The sequence below is a fragment of the Pristis pectinata genome, chromosome 19, assembly GCF_009764475.1.
Source record: "Pristis pectinata isolate sPriPec2 chromosome 19, sPriPec2.1.pri, whole genome shotgun sequence".
Taxonomy (NCBI): domain Eukaryota; kingdom Metazoa; phylum Chordata; class Chondrichthyes; order Rhinopristiformes; family Pristidae; genus Pristis; species Pristis pectinata.
In genome coordinates this window covers 33746501-33771565 of record NC_067423.1, presented here as the reverse complement: position 1 = coordinate 33771565, position 25065 = coordinate 33746501, and the positions used below count along the sequence as shown (strand labels likewise).

Sequence of the window (25065 nt, the reverse complement as noted above, 5' to 3'; positions counted from 1 at the left end):
CCTCTCTGGGCTTCAAAGTGAACTCTCCTGCAGCCTGGATCCCTTTACTCTCTCTGGAAATTAATTAATTAATACCGATCTGGTTCAAGCTTGCCCTTTGGGAAAGCCTTTCCCTCTGTTTGAAGTTATTTCAGAGCACACATTATTCATTATAAAATTTGCAAAATTTAAAGTATGTCAGTTCCGAAAATTAACATTTTTTCATACTTACTGCTTTTTGGTGCCATAATGACTCTACAAGTATTGTCCCATTGCAATAAAAGTCATAATCTCTGTAGGATTGCTACAAAATTAGTTCACAAGCATAGGTTAATTCAAGTCTTTATCAATTAAAGAAAGTTACTGGCAAACACGTTATCTGAAGTGAGAAACATCTCCCAGTCTCATAACAGAGATCACAGGCGGGAAACAAAAAACTGTTTTAGGAGCTGTCTGATGCTTTCAGTTCTGGTAAGTCCGTCAGCATGTTTTATCTAGTTTCCTTCCATTGTTTCCTTTTGGGCAATTAACTCTGTGCAGTTTCTATTGCATCTGATACCATAATTCAGCTAACGGATATAACGTGCAAAGTCTCCCTCCCCACATCTTCATTGTTGATTATTCCACAGTTCCTGTCCTCTATAAATTGTGCTGTTTTCCCAAGAAGACACTTCGCAGTTCTTGGAAGTGGTTCCCACTGAAGTTCAGAACTGCCGATATGACATTGCATTGAAGTCAGTTTCATTGTTAACCTTCGTCTCTCAAAAATTGTTCCCAGTAGGAACTGAGGTAAACTGCTGTTTGCCCCTTAGCCTCTCTACAGGGCAGAAAGGGCACTTTAATGGGGGAATATTCAAAACTGTTTCAAAACACAGACCGGAGAGTCAAAAGAGAAATGAATAAGACTACTTCAGCAACGGACAGGATCTGCAGTGTCTTATACCTCCAGTGAACAAGACTATTTGTTGTGACTAATTGTTTTTGGAAGGAGCTTTGAGAAGGGAATGGGAATTAAATTACTTGAGAATAAAATATATGGGAAAATGTTCAACGATGTTGGTTGGTGCTTTGCTAATTGTCTTTCTCTCGTCTTCACACAGATGGTGAGCTGTTACCTGTCACTGCTTCTGGTCTCCGCGTTGGTGCACCACTCTCAAGGTATTGCGGGCAGTTCATCTTCTAACACTGAAAAGTAGTGCGTGTTAAGCCGTGAGTCGCCGAAATATATTTGTTTTCACATGGAAATTTTGGGTGCTGGACAAACTGATTCCGTTTTACTCCAATATCTCGGGTCCCATTTGGGCCAAAAACTGTTTAACTTGCAATAGACGACTCACCTTTCAACTATCGGGAGTGGGAATGAGAGCGAAGGGATGAATTGGGGTAACGGTGCAGGGAGAAAGGGTGGCAGTGAATGACATGGAGTTTCTTGTGCTTGTTGAACAGGACAATGGAAGTCCTCGCTCGCCGAGGTCCAGAACAAGCCGAGCAAGGATGCCCGGTGCAGCCTCTTCGGACAAGACCGGATCCAAACCTTCGATGGGAACTTTTACGAGTTTCCAGGGCACTGCAGTTACAAGCTAGCTGGTGACTGCGTCAAAAACTCCTTCTCGCTTTTAGGTATCTTCTTCATCCTGTTCACTTGCAATCTTTGGATTAAAATGTGTTTAACTTGCATGAGATTGACTTCCAGACCGCTGCTTTCCGGGCAATGACTGATGACAGTGTCCCGTGTTTTACAGGTAACTACCAGGCCGGAAAACGGAAAAGCATTTCTCTGTATCTGGGTGAATACTTTGAAGTCACCATCACTTTGAAAGGAGAATTGTCAGTAGGGAAGAAAAGGTAAAACATCTCACTGATACTAAACACCGTTCCTGGGTGTACTGGTGCCAGGCAGTAGAGGCACCGAAGTAGTGATTAATCCGTACACGAATGTATATAGTTTTTCTTATGATGAATAAAGTTTATTTTGGAATAAAAAAAAGGAGGGACAGAAGTCAAAACCTTCGCTGGGGATCTGGTTTGGAGGGGCTGAATTGGCTGGAGCGGATTGGGAAGGCCAAACAAAAACTGGGTTTATGAAAATGGCATTCTCTGTCAATAACTGGGAAGAACTTGGTCATCAGGTGCGATGTGCTCTGAGGGCTGCTATATTTGGCACAGGTGTAGCCTGTTCCTTGCTCCTCTGCCTCGGTAATCAACCGGGACATCTACCAGTTTATCTAGGGGTCCAAGATGGAGCAAGTCCGACGGGTCATGCTGCACATCCCCTGAGAATGGGGCAATGGGGCAAAAGTCCCCTCTACCTGATGACCACCTTCATGTGTGGCTGTACCAGTCGGTGTGTGGACCCCAAGTACGTGGGCACCAAGTGTCATTATGTGCTGAGGTTCTACCTGTTGCAGACAATAGGCCTGGCCCCTTTACCGTGCAATGCTCCAGTCAGCTGGACGTTGGCACACTACCTGTCCTTTGTGGAAAGGTTCTTCCAAGTAAACACCTTTGACCACAAGTCTATCAAACAGTGGTCAGTGCAGAATGTACAGCAGACACTGCAGGATAGGGACACTGGATTCTGTGGGTTTGTCCCCTGAGCAAACAGTCCAATCCATATGGCAGAATCACCAGATCTGTCCAACAAGCACCAAGACCTCGCTTGGCTGGCGATGAGAGATGCCCTCACAGTCAGAGCCTTCCTCTACAGACGACACATCACCCCCAATGTACGCTGCCCTTGGGAAGGCTGCAGGGGGTGGGGGGGGGGGGGAGGAAACGGTCACGCTCCTCTTTGCAGACTGTAGATTTGCTCAGAGGGTGTGGAGATGGCAGCAAGGGTCTGTGTCCCAGTTCATCCTCAGCAGCTATGTAACCGAGGACTCTCTGATCCACAGGCTGTTCCCGGAGGGACACACCCAGACAGACATCATGCTGCTGGAAGGTCATCAACTCAGTGAAGGACACCCTTTGGTCTGCCCGAAACTTGTTGGTCTTCCAGCACAGCGAGATGTCTGTAAGGGAATGCTGTGGACTGGCACAGTCCAGGCTGCAGGAGTATGTGCTGAGGGACGTACTGAAGTTCGGGGCAGCCAATGCTAAGGATCTGTGGGGAAGGACCACAGTCTAGGGTCCTTCTGCTACTGCACATGGAGGGGCTGAGTTGGGTGGGGAAGCCCCTGAAAGGGGTATCACCTCCGGGAACCATGTGAGTGGCAATGGTGCCATGTTTGTGTGTTTTTTTTCTCTTTAAGTTTTACACTACTGAATATAACAATCATGAATGTTAAGCTTTTGTATTTTGCACTGTTTTCTTCCTTTATATATATTTTTTATTATGAATAAAATTTATTTTTGAAATTAAAAAAAAATTCAGTGACTGATAGGATAGCCAATCGCTCTTCACTTTACAGATTTTAAAATTGTAAATTTACAGTTGCAGAAAATACTGGGCCAGTCATGATTTTATTCCTGCTTTGACTTGTTATGTTCTAATACCTCCAATAAAGTGTTGCCAGAGTCAACACTCAAATTGCCTACAGTAGCATGAAAGTCCTCCTGAGGTCTAATGCCTTCCTGCTCCACTCTGTATTATGAACATGTGATTCAAGTTTCTATGATTTTGGGAATCCAGTGAGATGCTCACTACTCAGACCACTGTAAGTTTGGAGCCTTTGCCACCTGATAAACCTCTCTGAGTGCAACTAAGAACAGAGGGGGTATATTCCGTCCTCAGTTGCCTAAATATTTGCATTTCTGACTTTTTCAAAAACAACTCTCCATTTATGTATGCAGGGATATGTAAATCTGAACTAAACAAGGCAGCACAGATTGCAGCCAGGCAGTGACCAAGCAATGTAAATCAAGTTCTATCAGGATGCAAGCCTGGTTGTAACCATGCCCTAAATTTCAATTTTATACCAGGGGCATTAAAATTGCAATTAGCTGAATAAGAGACTTAAACAAAACAGGATCTCCTTTGTGCTGATATATCTGAGCACTGGTAATGTTACGCTGACACACATTGGGAAGAATTTTAACCTGACCTAGAGGATGGAGAGTTCACAAGGTTAGATGGTCTGCTAATTTTACACCCACTATCAGTCTCCATTAGCTTCAAAACTATCTGCACTCGTGTGGGTTAATTTGAAGTTTCTCCTTTTCAGTAGATACTAAATGTACAGCATTACAGGAGTATAAGTGAATCCTCAGACCATTTAAAACATGACTACAATGCTCACCCAGTTTGTACCCTTGTCTGTTTTTGTTTTGCTAGGGTCCAGCTGCCGTTTACATCCTACGGTGTATTCATTGGGACAGAAGCAAGCTACTATATCATGTCAAGCAATGAACATGGATTCACAGCCAGGATCGATACCAACGGAAATGTAGCCATCACATTGTCTAAAAAATATTTCAGTAGGACATGCGGACTTTGTGGCAACTACAATCACTTCCCCGAAGATGATTACTTGACTCAAGAAGGTAATGGATTGATTGCTAATGAGAAATCATGAACTTTTCAAACATTTGTGAGCAGAAGCTAGCCAACAATATTGGTGTGCACTCTCTTATGATTCATATTGCATATTTTCTCATGAACTATAAGAAGGCCATTTGGCCCATCCAATCTATGCCAGTTCTCAGAGTATTCCCATCAGTCTACTCTCCCACTTATTTCACTGTAACCCATACTTTCTCACATGCCTATCAACACCCTGATTATTCAACCACCCACCTACACTTGGGGCTTTTACAGTCGGCAGTTAACCTACCAGCACATCTTTGGGATGTGGAGGAAGCTGGAGCACCCAGAGGAAACCCTTACTGTCACTTGGAGGATGGCAGATTTCACACAGCCTGCACCTGAGGTCAGGATTGAATCTGTGGCCACTGGAGCTGTGCAGCAGCTTTACCAGCTACGTCATTGTGCCACCCATTTTATGAAAGGCAGGTTATACTGGGAATATTCACCAGGTCAGGCAGCATCCATGGAAAGAAAAACAGATTTAATGTTCCAAGTTGATGATCTTCCACCTTCCCTGTTGAAATTATGATCTTAGTCATTCACTTTAAGTCCTGGGAACTTCCTGTGTATATTCTTATTTTGGATGCTCCCTGTAAGTATTGTTATCTTGGCTTTGCCAGTGAGTATTGCTGCTCTTGGTACTCTGTGCAAATATTATTATCCCATGTACATTTTGTTATCCCAGGTGTGCATGCTAACTACTAACACATTGCACTGTGAACCCATTATGGTTAGAGTTAAGGTTCAGCTCCCTACTACAAATATCTTCCTCGAAGACTCTTGGGTTGATTGTAATGCTCCTGGAAGTCATCTACAAAAACAAACAGAGTCCTAGGATCCACTGCATCTATTCCCTGAAACCTATTCTGAATATTGACTTGCCGCCAGTAAATCCTTCTATTAATTGACATGCTCCTGAGGACCTCTTGCAAATATTGAGGATTTTTTGGCCATCTCCAAGGGACTTCTGCAGACTGATATGTTCTTAGCATATTCACACAATACTGTGGATTCCTTGCAAATGCTTCTTGGAACTCATTCAAACTTCTGGTATACTCCTGGAAATCCCTACAAATATTGACAGACTGTTGAAGATCCTTCTCCCCTGAAAATACTGGTATGTGGGGCACATCTTAAAGCCAACTAATCCCATTTTCATGATCAAAGGCATTTTAAATTTTATTTTCCCAGGAGTCATTATCTGCATGTGCAGTAACAGGAATGATATGCTGATAAATCAATGAATGTATGAAATTCTGACAACTTTGGGGAACAGTACAGATCTCTCAGGACATCTGCTGGGTCCTAGCTTTCTAATTAACAACTAGGTTAAGAGATCTATATTATCAGCAGAATGCATTTGACAAATGATTAAATAAACTACTTTATACTTTTTGGAAAAAAGAAGCGAGACATAACGTTAATCGTGAAACTAACCGGTGGTCAATAAAATCCATCTACTTCACCTGTCTGTTTCAGGGAAAGAACTGTAGGAAAGGGATTTAGCAACTTACCTGGTCTGTCCTATATGTGACATCTAGCCACTGATGTGATTTTAACATCCTCCTCAGTTAGGGGTCAATTAGGAACGGGCAATACATGGCAGCATTGTCAGTGACACCCACATTGCATAAAAGTAAATTAAAAATAAAACAAGGTTTTATGCTGTGGAGATCCGGAGTCATTGGCAACTTGGAACCTGAAGGGAAATGAGCATTAAATCATACACTCCCTGCTTTCCTTCTGTATTTTAATTTTTTATGCAATTTATATAAATGCCTTGGATGAAGACACCAAAGGTATAGTTGCTAAATTTGAGCATGACACAAAGATAGGTAGGTAAGTTGTGAAGAGAACGTGAAGCAGCTAGAAAGGGATATAATTAGGTGTGCAATAGTAATAAATAGTAAGTGTGCAAAGATCCAGAAAATAGAATAATATGTGGGAAAATGTGAAATTGTCAATTTTAGCAAAAAAGGTAAATGAAGCCTATTATCTAAGTGGTGAGAGAGTGCAGAGTTTTGAGATGCAGAGGTACTGGGTATCCCAGTACATGATTTACAAAAGACTATACAAATAATTAGGAAAACTAACAGGATGTTATTATTTATAGCTTGGGCAAATGAATACAAAATTAGGGAAATTGTACTTCAGTTATATAGAGCATTAGAGAGACCACATCTGAAATGCTGTGTGCATAATAGTCTCTTTATTTGAGGAAAGATACTAATGTTTTAGATGAATTTAGAGAAGTTTACTAGACTAATACTGGAATGGGTGAGTTGTCTTAGGAGGAAAGGTTAGACAGAGTAGCCTTGCACCTGCAGGAGTTTAAAAAAAAGAAAGAATGGTTGAAATGTATATAATCCCATGGGGTCTGGTCAGGGTGGGTAATCTAGAACTGAGGCTTACTATTTAAAAATAATGGGGTGCCCATTTAAGTCCAGGTTAGGCAATTTTTTTTCCTAACAAGTCATGATTCTTTGGACTTCTCTTTCTCAAAGGGCAGTGGAAGGAGAGTTTTGAATATTTTTAAGACAGAGATAGATAAGCAAGGAGGTGAAAGGTTACTGGGATAGACAGGAATGTACGGTTGAGGTTACAATCAGATCAGCTTTGACCTTATTAAATGGTGGAGCAGACTCGAGGGGCTGAATGGCCTACTCCTGCTCCTACTTTGTAAGTTGATATGTTCTTCATTAGAGATTGTCTCTAATAAAGTCACAGACCACCTTGTATAATTAGCTATCAATAGCACCTTTTTGGTCTTTATTTCTTAAATTTTGACGTCAACATAATGATTAAGATATGCACAAACATAAGAATTGCAAGCACATTCTTCTTTCTATGATTGGTTTCACGTAAGAAGCTGTAGAGAGTAGTGGACTCAGCCCAATACATCACAGATACATCCCTCCCCACCATCAGTAGTATCTACAGGAGGTGCTGTTTCAAGAGGGCAACATCTATTATCAAAGTTCCCACCATCCAGGCCATGCCCTCTTCTCGCAGCTACCGGGCAGGAGGTATAGAAGCCTGAAGTCCCACACCTCCAGGTTCAAAAGCAGCTACTTCCCTTCAACCATTCGGTTCTTGAACCAACCTGCACCACTCTAATCACTACAGTATAACAACACTATCACCACTTTGCACCAAAGTGGACTTAGTGATTTTTTTGTTCTAATTGTGTTCTTTCTTGTATAATTTTTGTATAATTTATGTTTTTTCTTGTGAATGTTGTGTATCCGATGCTACGTGCCTGTGATGCTGCTGCATGCAGGCTTTTCATTGCACCTGTGCATACATGTACTTGTGCATATGACAATAAACTTTACTTTGACTTTGTTTTTTATCTCTCAGGCTTCCAGGTAGAAAGCAGCTATGATTTTGCTAACTCTTGGGCAATGGGTGGTGCTGAGGAGTTGTGCAGCAGAGTGTCTCCTCCCAGTAAAACTTGCAACATGTCCTTTGAAGCAATAGAAAAGGTGAGTTCAAATACATTAAAAGCACCATTTCTGCAATAATATTGAATCATTGATATTTTCAAGAGAGGAGGCCATTTGCAATAGGCAGTTTGTCCTATGAGGAAAGGTTGGACAGGCCAGGCTTGTATCTGCTGGAGTACAGAAAAGTGAGAGGTTGAACCATAAAACATCCAGTGAGGTTTTTTTTATTATTCCAAAATAAACTTTATTCATCATAAAAAAAACAAACTATATACAACAATAAAACAGTGCAAACCTTTACATTTGTGTGCGGATCAATCTTTAATGTTACCTTTTTATATAAAAAACCCAGCAGCAATGCCACTCGTTTGGCTCCCTGGGGTGCTACCCCAATCCCGTATTTACAATATTTAAGGGGCTTTCTCACCTGACCCCGCCCCTCCTTCTCCAGTGGTAGAAGAACCCTAAACTGTAGTCCTTCCCCACCCAGCCCTTGCGTTGGCTGCACCCAGCTTCAGTGCGTCCCTCAGCACGTACTCCTGCAGCCTGGAATGTGCCAGTCGGCAGCATTCCCCTACGGACATCCAGTGTGAGGTCTTGACAGGGTGGACGTCCAGAGGATGTTTCCTCCTGGAGAGAATTTATATTTATATGCAACTGTTTAAACATAAGTGGTCCCCCATTTAAGACAGAGACAATTTTTTTTTCTCTCAGAAGGTCATGAGTCTTCAGAATACTTTTTATCAAAGAGTATAGGTAGAGATAGATAGGTTGTTTGTAAGCAAGAAGATGAAAGGTTATCGTGGATAGGTGGGAATGTAGAGTTGAGGTTACTGTCAGATCAGTCATGATCTTGCTGGATAGTGGAGCAGATTTGAGGGGTTGAGTAGCCTACTTGCACTCCTAATCTGCATGTTCTTAAATTCGTATGCTTACATTGACTTCTAGACACAAAATGCCTTTTATTGCTATTTTTATGTTCAATACAAACAAAACTGGAACATAACAGGTACGATGACATAAAGGTCACGTTTGATTATACATTGACAATCAATAGGCAAATACCTATTTACACATAACTTTCTATATGTGTCACAGAACATTTTAATTAACAGTATCTTTGTTATTAGTTGTAATACCTATTATACAATGGAAACCTGTTCTAATTTCTGTATAAATATACCTTTTCCTGAACATGGGATTGGATTATATCACAAAGATGACAATCTGACCCTGAAATGCAAATCTACAGACAATATCTGCACTCAGATGAAACATTGAAAACTTGGTCTCCATTGAAGTTTTTGTTCCTGAACCGTTGTCTCTAATATTTATAGCTTTATTTTTGAAAGATGAAATTAAAGTTGCAATAATAAAGTTTCATTTTAGTTTTAATTATAGTATTTGGTTGTGTGAGATCTAAATTAGTTAGTTGGTAACAATGACTGAAGAGCTTGAGAGAAAGAGAGAGGTAAAACCAAAAGTGCACATGTGAGTGAGAGTGAATCAGAAAGCACACTTACATGAAATAAACTTTTATTTGAATATAGAACTTGATTGGAAAGTGCAAAATGCTCAAAACACGCCAAGTATTCAGAGAGTGTAATGATCTTGTGGATCCAGAGCCGTTCATTGCTAGTTGTGAGGATGACACATGCCACTGTAAAGGAAAGAATTGTCACTGCCAAGCATTTCTGGAATATGCAAGGTCTTGTGCTCACAAGGGTGCAGTCCTCAAAGACTGGTCTACAGAAAGTGACTGCAGTAAGTACAGTAAAGATCATTTGTTCTGTTTGTGACTTTCTTCCCAGAATAATGTAATTATTAACTTCTCAGTTTTAACAAAATATTGTTTTATTATAACAAATGGTAGATGCTTGGTCCTATGGAATCAATTGTGAAATTATATTTTATATTTTGAATTGCTATTCCTATTTGCCTTTACTTGGTATTATACAAGTTAGTTTCTTTTTAAAGCTGGTGGGTGGGATTACAATTATACTTTTATAAACAGTCAGTTGGAAAGTAAAGATAGTGAAATAGATCAGAAAACTGAAATTATTCTGATATTGTCACTTCAAACCATCCTTTAAATTTGAATTGATTGTTTATATAGCAATTGTACTTCTTCTAGTAAATACATGCATGCAGCAAAGAAAAAAGAAACTTTTCTAAAGTTTAGGTTTATTCCCAAATGAAAGATTTAAAAGTCTGCCTTAATGAGAGTAAATATTGTATTCAAATGGACTGGAGGTCTTCAGCTGTGATTTGAAGGATCTTATGCATTATGGTGCATTGAAAACCTGGTAAAACGTGACAATGTATTGTCTTTCCAACTCCTAGAACGTCATGGGATAGATAATGGGCAGAGGTAAAGTTTTTCCAGATGTTTTTTTTCACTTTTATTGTCTTATACAAGGACTCTTTTATTTAACAAGTACTGAAATGTCCATCTGGAATGGAATACCAAACGTGTGTGCCAGCCTGCGCCCAAACATGCAAGAGTTTAAACATCAATCAGCTGTGTCACAACCAATGCATGGATGGCTGCACTTGTGGAGGTGATTGTTCACACTTGTTACATTTCAGATGTTTAATGAGATAATAAGCCTGAAACATGTGTATTATATTCATTATGACTCACTGTTTGGATTTCAGATGGGAAAGTACTGGATGGGGACACTTGTGTAGCCTCTTCAGAATGCTCCTGCATGCACATGGGCAAACAGTACCCGGCTGGTTCAAGTATCTCCCAGGGCTGCCATGAATGGTTAGTGCTGAAACTAATGCCTGCAATGACCACCACTGAAAGTTTAGTTATGGGATGCATCAAGCCAGCAGTTGGAAGTTCCAATCAAGCATTACCATTCACTGTAAATAAAAGCACGAGGCCTACCACACGTCATCACACATTTTATTAATTCCAGTGTCAGTTATTCTGTGTCTTCTGGCCCTTCTGTACTCCTGCTCTGCTTTAGACTACTGTCATCTACAGTTACTCTAATCCCCAAGTACTTTATTACACCTTTCCTATTCAACTTATATAAATGACTATACACCCAAATGTTAATGGTATATTTTACATATCCATTCTATATCGATGATTATGTACCAAGATAATGCATAGTACCTTATCAATCTTCCCTATACCAATATCTACATCTCTGTTTCATCATATCTTACTTATCCTTCCTACATAATGATGGTGTATTTACATATTACATTACTTCTATCTTGGATGTCTATTATCTTCTTGTAATATTCTGCTTATAGTTGAACCAAAGAAATTATGTCAGGTGGAGTGGTAAACAAAAATTAAATGATAGTCTGAAAATGATAATCAAGAATTAAATGCTATGGTAGTCCATCTCAGAACAAAAGATAACATTAAAACTGAATTGTACAGAGTAATATAGAGAAGCAAAAATCAATCAGATTTCCCAGTCCTGGGTCTAATGGCCCAGATTTCCCCAAGTGAGTCCCTTTACCTGTATTTGCCACCCACATTCTCTATTCCCTTGAATTTACCTTCTCTGAATCCATCAGGCTGTTGTCAATGGGCCAGATAGTTCCATAGAGGAGTTCTGCAGCCTTGATGAGTGGCGCCCTTGAGTTTGGCCAAAAGTTTTAGGATTTTTGTGATTGGGTGAGGAATTACCAGCATTTATGCTGAGAAATGTGTCCAATATAGGAAAAGCAAATTGTAAGAAATTATTGAACTAAAGGAAAAACCTATTTGTTTAGATAAGAATTTTAAAATGAAATTTCAACAGATATAAATTTGTTACAACAGTGTAACCACTAACAGTGCATCTTGAAGTTTCAATTCTGATAATGCCTCAAAAATATTTACCGTGCATTGTCCCTGTTGGACAACTTCTATGATATAACTTTTCGATAAAGCGTAGAGTACAAATATTTCTTTAATTTTATGCCCACCTTTTGTATATTATGTTTGTAGGTGGGGTGGGGAAACGGATGCAGGGACACAATGCCCATTTTTCATTTGCACTGTTCGTTTATCCTGAACCCAAACATTCTTCTAAAACCTGCATGGAAATTCCACTTGGATGATATCATCAGCACCTTTGCACTTCTTAGAGAAGTTGTTCACCAATCCAATAAGTTTTCGTGTTTCAAATTTTATTTTGCAGCACTTGCAGCCATGGAAAATGGGAATGTACCCATGAGGATTGTCCGGGTATGCTTTTTATTTTATCTTGAAAGTTGTAACAATCTGAATGAGATCAATATATGAGAGACAGTTTTATTCACTTTCTTGTAATCAAGAGTTTAGTTAACAGTATGAATTGTGAAAGACACAGTTGATCTCTTGAGATCAGGTAGAGTCAATCATGGCTTTGAAAAGGAATCTAGACAAGTACCCAGCGTTTGCAAGTTTACAGACTGAAGGTGGGAGAGTGGGACGAGCTGGATAGATGTTGCATAGAGCCAGCATGGATTTGATGGATCAAATGGTCTCCTTCCATGCGGTAATCTTTCTGTGATTCTATTGTGTCTCAACCATCCAATTGTAAAGTCCTTGCTTGTAAACATCAGCTTAAGTATGTTGAACTTGGTCCCCTGAATCAGCAGTAAAGTAAATCAAATGTCTTCCTGTCGATTGCCTCACAATGGTGATGCTGAAATAGATGTTCATAAATCTACCTTCAACATGCAGTGGCAAATGTACACATAGTTTTAAAATGAAATATCTGATGGAATGAGTGAGGCATTCACCCAAGGGTGCACCAAGAAAGAAGTTCTGTATTTTAGTCACATCTCAAGGACCTAAATCAGTGCCACTAAAATCCAATGATCTCATTGCTGTTTTGACAGCTTGCTGTGCACAAATTAGTTGCTATGTTTACTTGTATTATAACTGTCACCACACATTAAAAATACTTCATAGGCTGTAAATATCTTTAAGATAAGATATCTTTATTAGTCAGATGTACATTGAAACACACAGTGAAATGTATCTTTTGTGTAGAGTGTTCTGCGGGCAGCCCACAAGTGTCGCTATGCTTCTGGTGCCAACATAGCATGCCCACAAGTTGCTATCCCGTACACCTTTGAAATGTGGGAGGAAACCAGAGCACCCGGAGGAAACCCACGCAGTCACAGGGAGAACCTACAAACTCCTTACAGACAGCGGCCAGAATTGAACCCGGGTCGCTGGCGCTGTAATAGCACTACGCTAACTGCTACACTACTGTGCCTGCTGACATAATGAAAAGTTTCTTTCTTTCTCTCCTCTCTCCATAATTTTGGAGCACAGTCACTTGGTGAAACACAGTAGCCATTATTTACAGTAATTAATTAGCTGAAGGACCAGTTAATTGTTTTATGTGGTGGTTGCTTGAGGAAGAAAGGTTAACTTGGACACTGGGAGATGTTCTTGCTCATTTTCACAGGATCTCAAGCAGTTTTTAGACTTAATTGACTCATCCAATATAAAAACAGAAAAAATAGAAATAGGAATAGGCCATTTGGCCCTCATGTGTCTGCTCCACCATTCAATAAGATCAATGCTGATCTTTTACCTCAGCACCACTTTCCTGCACTAACAACATGTCGCTTGATTGCCTTTATATCCAGAAATCAATTTATCTCAATACTGCACTAGAATGCCTATCAAGATTAAATTCCCAGATCCTGACATTGTGCAGGAAGTTACAATGTTCTACCACAGAAGCAAGATCACTATTAAATGAGCAAGACTGATGTTTGGATTAAAAAGTCTGAACAAGAAGATGAGAAAAGCCATGTAGTGATTAGGTGATGTCAATCGTGAACTAATGGAAACTTTCAGTTGTGAATATTTGGGCATGTACATTGGGAGCAGGAGTAGACCACACGCCCCTCAAGCCTGCTCCACCACCTAATCAGGTCATGGCTGAGTGTAACCTCAACTCTGCATTTTCATCTACTCAGGGTAACTTTTCACTCGTCCCAAAGAATCATGGCCCCATCCTTGTCTTAAATGGGTGAACCCTATTTAGATATTGACCCCTATTCTAAATGTTCCCACAAGAGGAAATGTCTTCTCCATGTCCACCCTGTCATGACTTCACAATCTCATGTTTCAATCAAGTCTCTTCTAAATTCTATCAGATATAAGGCTAGCCTACCCAATCTTTCCCCCTAAGACAATGCACCTATTCCAGGTATTAGTCCAGTAAACTTTCTCTGAACTAATTCCAGTGCATTCAAATCTCCCCTTAAATAAAGACACTAGCAGTCACATCAAGTTGAGTTTATTGTCATGTGCACAAGCACGATGAGGTACAGGTACAATGCAGAACTTGCTTGCAGCAGCACCACGGGCCGGTAGATTCAGTACTGCACTTTACTCCAGATGTGGTCTTACCAATGCCCTAAATAACTGAAGCATAATGTCTTTCCTTTTGTATTCCGTCTCTCCAGCAATAAGCAGTAACTTGCAATGTCTGCATACTAGTCTTTTAATTTTAATAGGGACATATAACTGTTGTAGTTAAAGAGTTCCATCACTAATAGGCATATGAAAGAATGTACAAGGTAAATTCTTTAAACACAATATACCTGATATTAAATGAAATATAACACCATACTATGGGGGATGCCAATAATGCTCTGTAATGTTTAACTTTCTTACATTTAGGGGAATGTTTTGTCATTGGGCAATCACACTTCAAGAGTTTTGATGATAAGTATTTCACCTTTGGTGGAATGTGCCAATACTTGCTGGCAAAGGACTGTGAGGAAAACACATTTGCAGTCTTCATTGAGAAAGTGCAGGTACAGCCAATCAACATTTTTACTCTATTGAATGTTGAAGGATATTTCTCAGCAGTGTTCAGTGCTTTGAACTTTTTTCCCTAGTGTGCAGATGATCCTGATGCTGTTTGCATAAGATCAGCCACTCTGAAGTTCCAGGAGCTGGAAAACATGACCATTAAACTTAAGCACGGTGGCAGAGTTTCAGTGAATGGCATGGACATACAGCCACCACTAATACAAGGTTTATACTTTTATTACCTATAAAAACAGTGCTTTATAAGATTCTTGGAGTTTTGTACAATGAAGAACCTCTTCAGTTACTTTTCAGTTCTGTCAACAAGTCAAAAGAAATGGAAGGTATACAACATAAGGCTCCATTTTGCTTTACTTCCTTATTTACTTTCTGGTGTTGTTTGAATTACGCTAAACACTGCTTTTTCTTCCATTAATCTGGCTACCCAATAAGAAGTGGAATTTCTTCCTCTCATGCTCTCCTGTCCAGCGCAACCACCCAGGAACTTTCCTTCTCCCTTGCAGCCCTGACTCTTCATTGTGTGGTAAGGCTGTAGCATCTGCGGAGGGAGTGTAAAAGATAATTTTAATTCCTGGCAGGAGAAGTCTTTCTTTTACATGATGTTTAGGAAGTGGTGTCAGACTTTATTGCCCTTCCCCAATTGAGAAGATGGTGGTGTGAGCTTCTTTGCTGAAGTGCTGCAGTCCTTCTGATGAAGATACTCCCACAGTGCTACTGGGTAAGGATTTAGACCCAGTGACAATTAAGGACCAGTGATATACAATATATCCAAGTTAGGATGGTATGTGACTTGGAAGGGAAAATGTAGGTTGTGGTGTTCCAATGCACTTGAGGTTCTTCTCCTTCACGGTTCTATAAGTCACAGGTTTGGGAGGTGCTGTCAAGGTAGCCTGATATCATTTTGTAACCATGGTGCGCTGGTAGCGGAGACAAAGAAAGAGATGCATGGGTGGTGAGTGAACAATTACCCCATTGTCTCAAAATTTCTAAACTCTTTCTTCCAAATAAATTTACTACAGCCTTTTCACTTAGGGGCAGGGTGATGATCATCATTGTTTTGGGTATGTTTGTCTAGCGTGTGTGCATCAAGTTTCTGTCTGGTGTACTGTATGGGGTTACACACCTCTGAAGGCTTCTTCATCTGCTTAGTGCATGGTTGGCACTTGAAATACATTTGTGCATCATTTCGTCTCACAGTGACATGAACTGAAGTAGTAACTTGAGGTGAATGGATTGCAAACCTCAGCAACAACAGTTGTTGGACAATGAGAAAGATTACATGAGATAAAATCTGTGGGGTTTAAGAAGAGGAAGATTTACTGTGCATCAGCTATCAGTTGAGATGTGGAGTCGATGTATTGTGTTGGTGAGAGGGGGTAAGTTTAAGGGAGATGCGCGGGGCAAGTATTTTACACAGAGACTGGACTGGCTGCTGGGGGTAGTGGTGGAAGCAGATCTGATAGTGACGTTTAAGATGCTGTTAGATAGACACATGAATATACAGGGAATGGAGGAATATGGATCACATGCATACAGAAGAGAATTAGTTAAATTCGACATTGTGTTCAGCACAGACATTGTGGGCCAAAGGGCCTGTTCCTATGTTGTACTGTTCTATGTAGCTGGACAGAATGTAATGTCCAAAAAGTCTTTTCCTGTCAGTTGTTTTGGGTGTATAATGCTTCTGATTGCCTAACCTCAGAGTAAATGTAGCACTGCATGTTTGACAGAGGAAGCATTCCTTTCCCTAGCAACAAGATCTTTGAAATTGCTGAGTATAACATTTGAAAGAAAAACACTTGAAATTAAGACAGTTAACTCTGGTTGAAGAGCTGATGCTAGTTTAAGAACTAAGAATTTAGTCTAGAAACAGGAGGCATGCTCGGTGCTTTTCGTAACACTTTATAATGACGGTATTCTTATAAATATATTCATTCTAATTGAGTTAAACTTTCTTCCAGGTGTTCTTCGTATTCAGCACACTGTTCAGTCATCAATTCGGGTGATATATGATGAAGATTTTCAGTTTGACTGGGATGGGTATGGAAAAGTTAATCTGAAGGTACACCCCTCACATACAGAAGAATATCAGATCCAGCCTTATTCTTCAACTGAACTAACTTGTACTTCTCTTGTAGCTGAGCGCCGTGTACACAGGATTAACCTGTGGCCTCTGTGGAAACTTCAATGGAAATCAAGGAGATGACTTCCTCACACCATCTGGACTTGTTGAACCAGAGATGGTCAATTTTGGGAATTCCTGGAAGATCAATGGAGGCTGTGCTGACTTGAAACAGATACATGCCGACCCATGCAAATTAAATCCCAAGAGAGGTAATTAGGTTTCTTTATATTTTAGAATGCTTTCTTTAATTCAATATGGATATTGAAATATTTTCTCTGACAGTTTGGTGTACAGTAGAGTGAGAAGAAAAAGTAAATCCTGAGATCCTCTTCAATCAGTGGGAAGCCCCATTTGGAGGGAAGTTTATTGTTTAATTGTCATAGCCCACCCTCTGACTCGCACTCTCTTTGAATATGCCTTCCTGTTTAGAGTGCTGGAACCAACTTTGCACGAGATCCTTGGAAGTGGGAGAAACTGAAACAGCTCCATTTTTGACTGTCACCAGACACATAGCTCCTTCCCTGATGAAAGTTTATGTGATTCTCCGATTTAACAAATTTAGCGTAGAAGTCGTCTGTGCTCATTTGTGTTGTATGTTAATGTATAAAAAATGAAAAAGAAAGGGATTTCAAAGCAAGTGGCTGAAATGGTGCTACTTCTGTGTGTTGTGTAACGCTGTTGACCCTTGGTGTCTAACAACAGTTCATCGAGTTCCAGGAGAGATGTTTTCAGGTGAGGCAGAATAAGTAAAGCTGGGCTTCCCTCAACAATGTTTCCTTTAATTTGAGTATATTTAGAAATAAAGTTTTCCATATTGTCACCATGACTGGTTATCCCATCCTTCCAAGAATAAATAGGTCCATAAAATAAACTCTTAAAGAAATAAGTCATTTGTATCCTCCAGCTTGACTCTGTAAACACAGTGAAATACCTTATTGAAACAATTGCTCAAAGGAAATAATGACTGTGTGTTATCACTGCAATCAAATGAAGGAAGTAGAAGCTCTAGACTTTAAGCACAACAGTCTCTACCTCCCAGCCTTCATTATTCAGATTATTCAGGTAAAGGAAACACAATCCATATGTGCTTTTTAATCTCACAAAGGTTTTTTTTGCTTTGTGTCTCACATTGCAAGACCTCTGTTCACAGTAATAAAAAACTGAAATGGCAGTGATGCTATTGCTGTACTTTGCTGACAAGGTCATGTTTCATTCCTTGAGATGTGCATGAATAGCTGGATTACCAGAAGAAATCAGGTTACTCCCCCCAGTACTGCAGATGGCAGCAATATTGCATTCTGCAAACAGCTGGGAACAATGATAAAGTTTGGAAATCAGGCCAATTCGGGTCTCAATCTCATTGATCAATGTCCCTTTTTTGGATCGTACAGATTCATGGAATGGAGTCTGGTGTTGATGATATGACTTTTATCATCTGGACATCTAGAAAACTATGTTACTTGTGTGAAATAGACTCTCCGTACCTGCAGTAAGAAGATGAAGTGAAATCAGTAAACCATTCAGGTGTTAAAGCCATTGTGATAGAAAATAAGCTCACCATTTACTGGCTGGGTGCACAGCACACTTTGATCCGTCTATGCTTGCTAAATTAACAAGGATGACATCTGTAGAGTGAACAAAATTAAAGGGATGTAAACATCTGTAGAGAAAACCTTAGCAATGCAATGTTGAATCATGATTATCGAAGCAGATAAGGTACGTACATGTTAAAGGTGATACATACACTTGGGCATGATTTCCTAGGTATTGAGTTGCCAACTCAACCACTGTACAGTCAGATTGAACTGTCCCTAATATTACCAACCAACAATCCAAAATAGTTGAACTCAGAGAATTATAACTATCTACTGGGTAATTTTGTGGAAGGAACACCCACATTTACACCAGGGGTATTCTCCATCAGATTGCAAGGTACCAGCACAATACGACTTACCTTAGGCACCAACCAGATCTAGTAGGTCAAGACAGGGTGTCGATTAGTTAATCTGCAGTAGGATAATTGTATTACAACACAATCTGTAATTTGAAAGCAACGGATTGAAAATCAGTTTCTATAACAAATGGTCAGTTGACCCTGCCAGATTATTGGCTATGTCTTTCAGTAAGCCTATCTCATCCTGTCATTTAGTGAGCCTGCATCAGTTGTTTGCCAAACTCCCTCTTTGCCTTGTGATTTGAAGCCAAACCTCAGAATCCAAACAACAGCAGTGTGATGACATCAGATAAAGGATGGTATCGGCAGCACAGGCTGCATCCTACACGGCAAAACTTCAACTGCCTTTGCACTCTAACCACTTACACTTCACTAGTTAACCACTTCAGGTTGGATTTTATTCACTAAAGTAGATGAGAGCTTAAATGGCACAGTATCTTTTCTGACATTTTGATTGATATCCTGTCTGATGGAATAACACACTCTTTACAAGCTAAGTGTTCGTTATGAACTGAAGTTGTGTAGTCTCAGCCTATTTTTTTATTGGGCTTGACTTGACACTATTTGATAAAAAATACCAACAAAGCTTGATTGCTGTATGGATTTCTGGTGAATATGTGGATTAAGGTATGAGGCTGGAATAGAATAAACAGAGTTTCACTCTTTGGTTAGCACTGTTTTATCTGACTTAAAAGTTCTTGATGCTGTGATAAATTGAAAAAGATTTCCCAGATTGATGTGTTTGATTTTGAAGGGTGCAAATTCTGCACTCCAAATCTTAAAGCACTCATAACAATGGGAAATGAACAAAAGAATAAATAACTAGTGTTTACAGTTGTTCATGCTTTTTCTTAATATTGAGTTGTAAATAATTCTGCAATTATATTTTTTTCTTGCAGGACATTAGAAGTTTTTTTTAAAACAATCTTTGGTTTAAATAACTTGTTGATCAAGACAAAGCTTGCACTCATCTCTTAAAATGGCCACACTTAGCTTGATTTCCCAATGGGTTCGTAACGCCTTTAACATTTAATAATAACCGATGACCACCTTTGGGCTTTAACTACTGAATCCTTCCATGTTATATTGAAAAAGAAGTGTTATAGTGCCCAGTGCTTTATGGGGGTAAAAGCACATGTGTGATAATAGCTAATAAATATATGCAATTCCTCCATCCAGTTCTTAAGACAAATATGCAGATGTGTTTAATGCAGGCACAGCATTTCTTTCGATTACCTGAATCTGGCTAAGTGATACTCCCTGGGATCTTCAGCATGTTGGTGAAATGGAAGAAGAGATGTTCTCACCTTCCTTGAACTGGTTTACTGCATTAACCATATGAATACAAGCACTTGATTAATTTGCTCTAAGTAAAGTAAGGAGTCCTTCACTGAAGTTACAATTTGTGTTTATAAGCAGTGGTAACAAGTGACTCAAGCATGGATAGAACCAGCTTTACAGTAGTACATTTTTGCTTTTTACATGAAAATTTATAATCGCCTTAGGTTCATTTCAATGTACTGGATATTAATCACTGGTAAAGTCTGTGGCTGATACACGTGATTAGAGAGAGTTGATTTGTGCTTACATACAAATGTTTGTTCTCAGCATTGTTCTTCATAAAAGTTATCTGGGTGCCAAGCGCAACACTCATTGCATGGCTGAAATAATGTACATGCTTTTTACCTCATGTATTAAAGCAGAATCACGTAGCCACCACTTCCTTTCCCACTCCGTTTATAGTGGGGGCAATTTTAACCCAACTTCCCCTCAGGGGGGAAGCTCATGAAACTGAGCGCACAGCTAGCTTCCGACCTCTTTCACTGAAGTCGGTGGAAAATAACTTTGGGGATGGTGTAAAATTAGCATTCCACCTGATCCCTAGAAGTTTCTGGAATTACTGTTTTTAAAACAAATATTTCTAGATTCATCACCATGGTATGATATTTGTATTTCAGTGAGCTACGCTGAGGAGGTGTGCTCTGTTCTTCTGGTAACTGAGTTTGAACCATGCCACCATGAAGTGAATCCTGCTCCATTCCTCAAGATCTGTCACTATGATGTCTGTGCCTGCTCCAATGGCAATGAATGCCTATGTTCTGCCATTTCCAGTTACGCTACTATATGTGCCAGGAAAGGTGTCCTGATTAACTGGAGGTCCCCAGACTTCTGTGGTAAGAAGTTCTGCTTTCCCATTCCTTTACCTTTTAAATATGAGAAATAAATCATGACGTTATTCAGTATTATAGGGAATGTTGCATTGTCAGAGGTACTGTTCCCTGAACATGATGCTCCAGTTGCCTGTTTTGGTAGAAATTGTAATATCCTGTGGGTAAATCATGTTTCTTACCTTCTCAGGAGGACATATAACCTGACGTGGACTTTGAACTCACACAATCAAAGTCATAGTTCTGACAAGTCTTCATATGTTCAATGCATTTTGCTGTTGGGCTATCTTCTCTAGGCCAACCTCATAATGGACAGATTAAGCCAGTCGGTGCTGACCATTGCTGGCAGTTCGACAGCTAAAAATGAGATACGTGGCTTCTGCAGATGCTGTCAAATACAGAGGTCCTGGATTCATGAGCAGGTTCAGGAGTCTGACTCTGTCAGCGTGCTCCATGGGTCATAACCAGTCCTGCTGGGGCTTCCAAGCAGTGTGCTAGGTCACTGTCCTGTATCAAGTCGAGCTTGTCACTGGATCCAATATGCCATTGATTTCAATGTGGATTGCAGGACTAAGAGTTTGCTTAACATAGTACATGGAACAGTACAGCACAGGAACAGGGCCTTTGGCTATGCCGAACATGATGCCAAATTAAACTAATCCCTTCTGCCTGCACATGATCCATATCCCTCCACTCCCTGCATATTCATGTTCCTATCTAAAAGCCTCTTGAACACCACTAATGTATCTGCTTCCACCACCACCCCTGACAGCACGTTCCAGGCACCTATTACTCTCTGTGTAAAAAAAACTTGCCTTACACAGCTCCTTTAAACTTTCCCTCTCTTACCTTAAAGCTCTGCCCTCTAGTATTTGACATTTCTACCCTGGGATAAAGATTGTGGCTGTCCTCCCTATCTATACCTCTCATAATTTTATAAACTTCTGTCAGGTCTAACAAGCTTTGCTGTTAGGTTTTTGATTATTTATAAGTGTTTCACTTATTTTAATTAACTATATTTTTATTTTTAATTTAACCAACTTTAAACTTAAATTATTTGCTTTTAGTATCTTTAATATTGTGAATGTTCAACACATTTAAAAACTGTCATTGACTTAAAAAAATCAGTGACAGTTTTCATGGCTGGCAAAGCCCTTGCCCAGTCTTGGTCATGTGTAAGGAGCCTCCTCATTGCCCCTGCTGAGGTCCTGTCACCACAGAGAGTACACTACTTGATTTTGGTGGAGGGCTTGCAATATCTACCAGAAAGAGTGCACTGATAATTGTGCTGGGAAAGAATTAGACCATTCACATCTGGAGAAAGTGGATTCTATGAAGGAAACCAGTCCAGTATGATCTGATCCTCCATCAGATAATTCATTTCATTTCTAATGGCAGTGCTGTGATGTTTCTCAGCGGCATGAGAAGAATACAACATAACCATGTTACCTTTTTCTCTCTTTTTTAAAACATCCTGGCAGAAATGACCTGCCCTGATGGACAGATTTATGAGCAGTGTGGCACCCCTTGTAACAAGACCTGCAGATCACTCTCCAGTCCGGACACAGAATGCACTGAATTTTGTCTCGAAGGTTGCTACTGTCCACCCAATCAGTACGCCAATGAGGATGGGCAGTGTGTCCCCAAATCAGAATGTTCCTGCTACTTCAACGATGAGATTTACAGACCACACGAGGACATAGCATTTGAAAACATCATGTGGTAAGTAAAGAAGAATGGGTGATTTTAAATCTACAAAATATAGAAATCCATAATCTGAACAAGATTAACTGAAATTTTAAATAGCATTTTATTACAACTGTAGTAAACAAAGTCTCAGGAGATAGGTCGACACAGCACAAATCCCCAGAGGTGATACTGTGGAGACTTTTATGTTGGGTGTTGAGTTGCTGTGATATTGACTGTGCACCTTTTCAGGCATGGTCCAGATCAGGAAGCAATCACCCTGTGTCTGCTGGGGTGTTAACACCCAGATAACAGAACTTATTTATTTTAAATTGAGAGGCAGCTATTGTGCAACATTCTCTGTTTCAAATTTTTATTCTGCTTTTACTAGCTTCCTTACTTCAAATGCTTGCAAACACTGCCAGTGGTTATAGTGACTCGCTTTGATTTATTTTTAAATTTCAATCATTCTGTTTTCTTTTACAGTTACTGTGAAAATGGTGTGATGCATTGCAGTGCAATAGATATGATCCATCATTATCCACCAAGCATTTTCTTAGACACTGAAAGGACTGGGAGAGGTGAGAATTCAAGTGTTTAAGACAACCCTGGTATTTGCTGGGAACAGGTATTTAGAGTGGAAGTTATGGCCAAGAAGCCCAGATATTCCCAATACCATGGTGTTTTCACTACATCAAACCTTCCAAGGATTTGTTTTATCAGCTGGTGTCTGACAGACATAGAAACCCACCACCATGTTCAGTAGACCTCAGTTTAAGCTACTGAGAAATCCATTCAAGTATGGCTTTTACACAATATGAATGGGGATGCCTGTTTGTTTCTTGTACTGCAGAATCATAAATCCATGGAAGACAGATGAAACTTGACAGACACTCAAGAATTTATAGCGATAAGAAAGGATTTTAGCCAGGTGAAACCATGCAGACTGCCAGTAAAATGTGCTGATAAATTTCTAATTAATACTATTTCACCATTTGATCAGTACTGTTTCCATTGATCTGCAAGTCTACCTGGAGATGTGTGTGAATGATGCCAGCTTCCATTGACAGACTCTGCACTTGGTTTGTAGGCCAGATTTTGAGGTTATTCACAGGTATAGCCTGAGTACTACAGCCTGCCTGTTCATGTGGCAGCCCATCACTGGCCACTGCAAATTGAGCTCTTTGGTAACATCCATCACTTGGAATGCCACCTAGGAGCCAAATCTGCCTCATTGGCAGTGGTGATCACTAAATAATAATTAGACAGCTAATAGACACAAGTTTGAGTCTCATTGTGACAAGATAAGAAATAGGAACAATGCAGTGACATCGCCCTTAAACCTGTACTGCTAGCCAATAAAATCATGGATGATGTGGTCATGGTCTGAACTCTACCCTCCTGCCTGTTTCCTGTAACCCCTTGATTCTATGTAGGCCAAAACAATCCTTCTTCTCAGTCTTGAATATATTTAATGATTCATTCTCACAACTCTGTGGCAGTGAATTCCAAATGTTTGCAATCCTCTGAGAGAAGAAATTCCCCCTTATCTTTGTCTTATGGTCTTTGATAGCCTGCAGCATTATGGATGAATTACAGTCAGTAGTGAGGTTGTTAAGGAGAGGGTTGATTAGATAAAAACATGGATTTGTGTTTTGGCAGCAGTGGAAAGTAGATAGGAGTGGCAATACATAATATCCTGGAATGTAACAAAGTGATCTTACCGACTAATGTCAACAAGCATTACACTGAGCACATACTGAATTCCAGTACTTGTGGACTAAGGCTGACATGCTAAGCTGAGATGGTTGGTTAAACCAACCAGTTCCCAGCTGGAACAGGTTATGATCCTGACGCAGCAACCCTCGTTAGTTCATTGGCCCTGACCACATTCTGGGTCGGCAACACACCACAGATGCGAGTTGAAACATGGGGTCCTCCTGGTCAGGATGGGTTATCGTCTTGCGGGGGCTAAAACGCTGATTGCTGCTGGCCATTTGCAGACTTCAAACAGCTGCCTCAGTTTTGCTGATATCTAACTGGGATAGGTTTTTGATCATCCACGACTCGATGTTAGACAAGAAGTTGGCGGTCTTGGTGTTGATTTTCCAGGATGAGAGGCAATAGGTGGGAAAGCTGACCCTGTGAGTCCTGTTAGTGCTGCTCTGGGGGAATGAACGATGAAGTGGAAGTGATCAGGAATGAAGCCCATTAATGAGGTTGATGGTACATTTGGATTTCAGTTTCATCTGCTCCTAGGTTTTCTTATTTATAATACACAGACTCAATTTAAGTTGAGAGTGACATTTTGCAGGGATCAAATAGACAAGATTCTTATAATCTATGGCACATAATTTTGTTCTAGGATAGGTTTGCTGTTTAT

General features: G+C 40.0%; 1 protein-coding gene across 1 annotated transcript in view; it reads left to right on the top strand.

Annotated features, from left to right (window-relative positions):
- Positions 1-676: 676 nt before the first annotated feature.
- The window catches only part of vwf (von Willebrand factor), an 81268-nt gene continuing 56879 nt past the window's right edge, over positions 677-25065 (top strand). The window contains exons 1-17 of the mRNA XM_052034163.1: positions 677-713; positions 1080-1137; positions 1426-1599; positions 1722-1824; positions 4253-4461; positions 7865-7989; positions 9501-9714; positions 10389-10511; positions 10609-10720; positions 12105-12151; positions 14597-14733; positions 14818-14956; positions 16711-16811; positions 16888-17083; positions 20787-21002; positions 22478-22718; positions 23169-23263. Of these exons, the coding sequence (XP_051890123.1) occupies positions 1080-1137; positions 1426-1599; positions 1722-1824; positions 4253-4461; positions 7865-7989; positions 9501-9714; positions 10389-10511; positions 10609-10720; positions 12105-12151; positions 14597-14733; positions 14818-14956; positions 16711-16811; positions 16888-17083; positions 20787-21002; positions 22478-22718; positions 23169-23263 (2290 nt within the window). The 5' untranslated portion in view covers positions 677-713. The remainder of the gene's footprint in view (positions 714-1079; positions 1138-1425; positions 1600-1721; positions 1825-4252; positions 4462-7864; positions 7990-9500; positions 9715-10388; positions 10512-10608; positions 10721-12104; positions 12152-14596; positions 14734-14817; positions 14957-16710; positions 16812-16887; positions 17084-20786; positions 21003-22477; positions 22719-23168; positions 23264-25065) is intronic.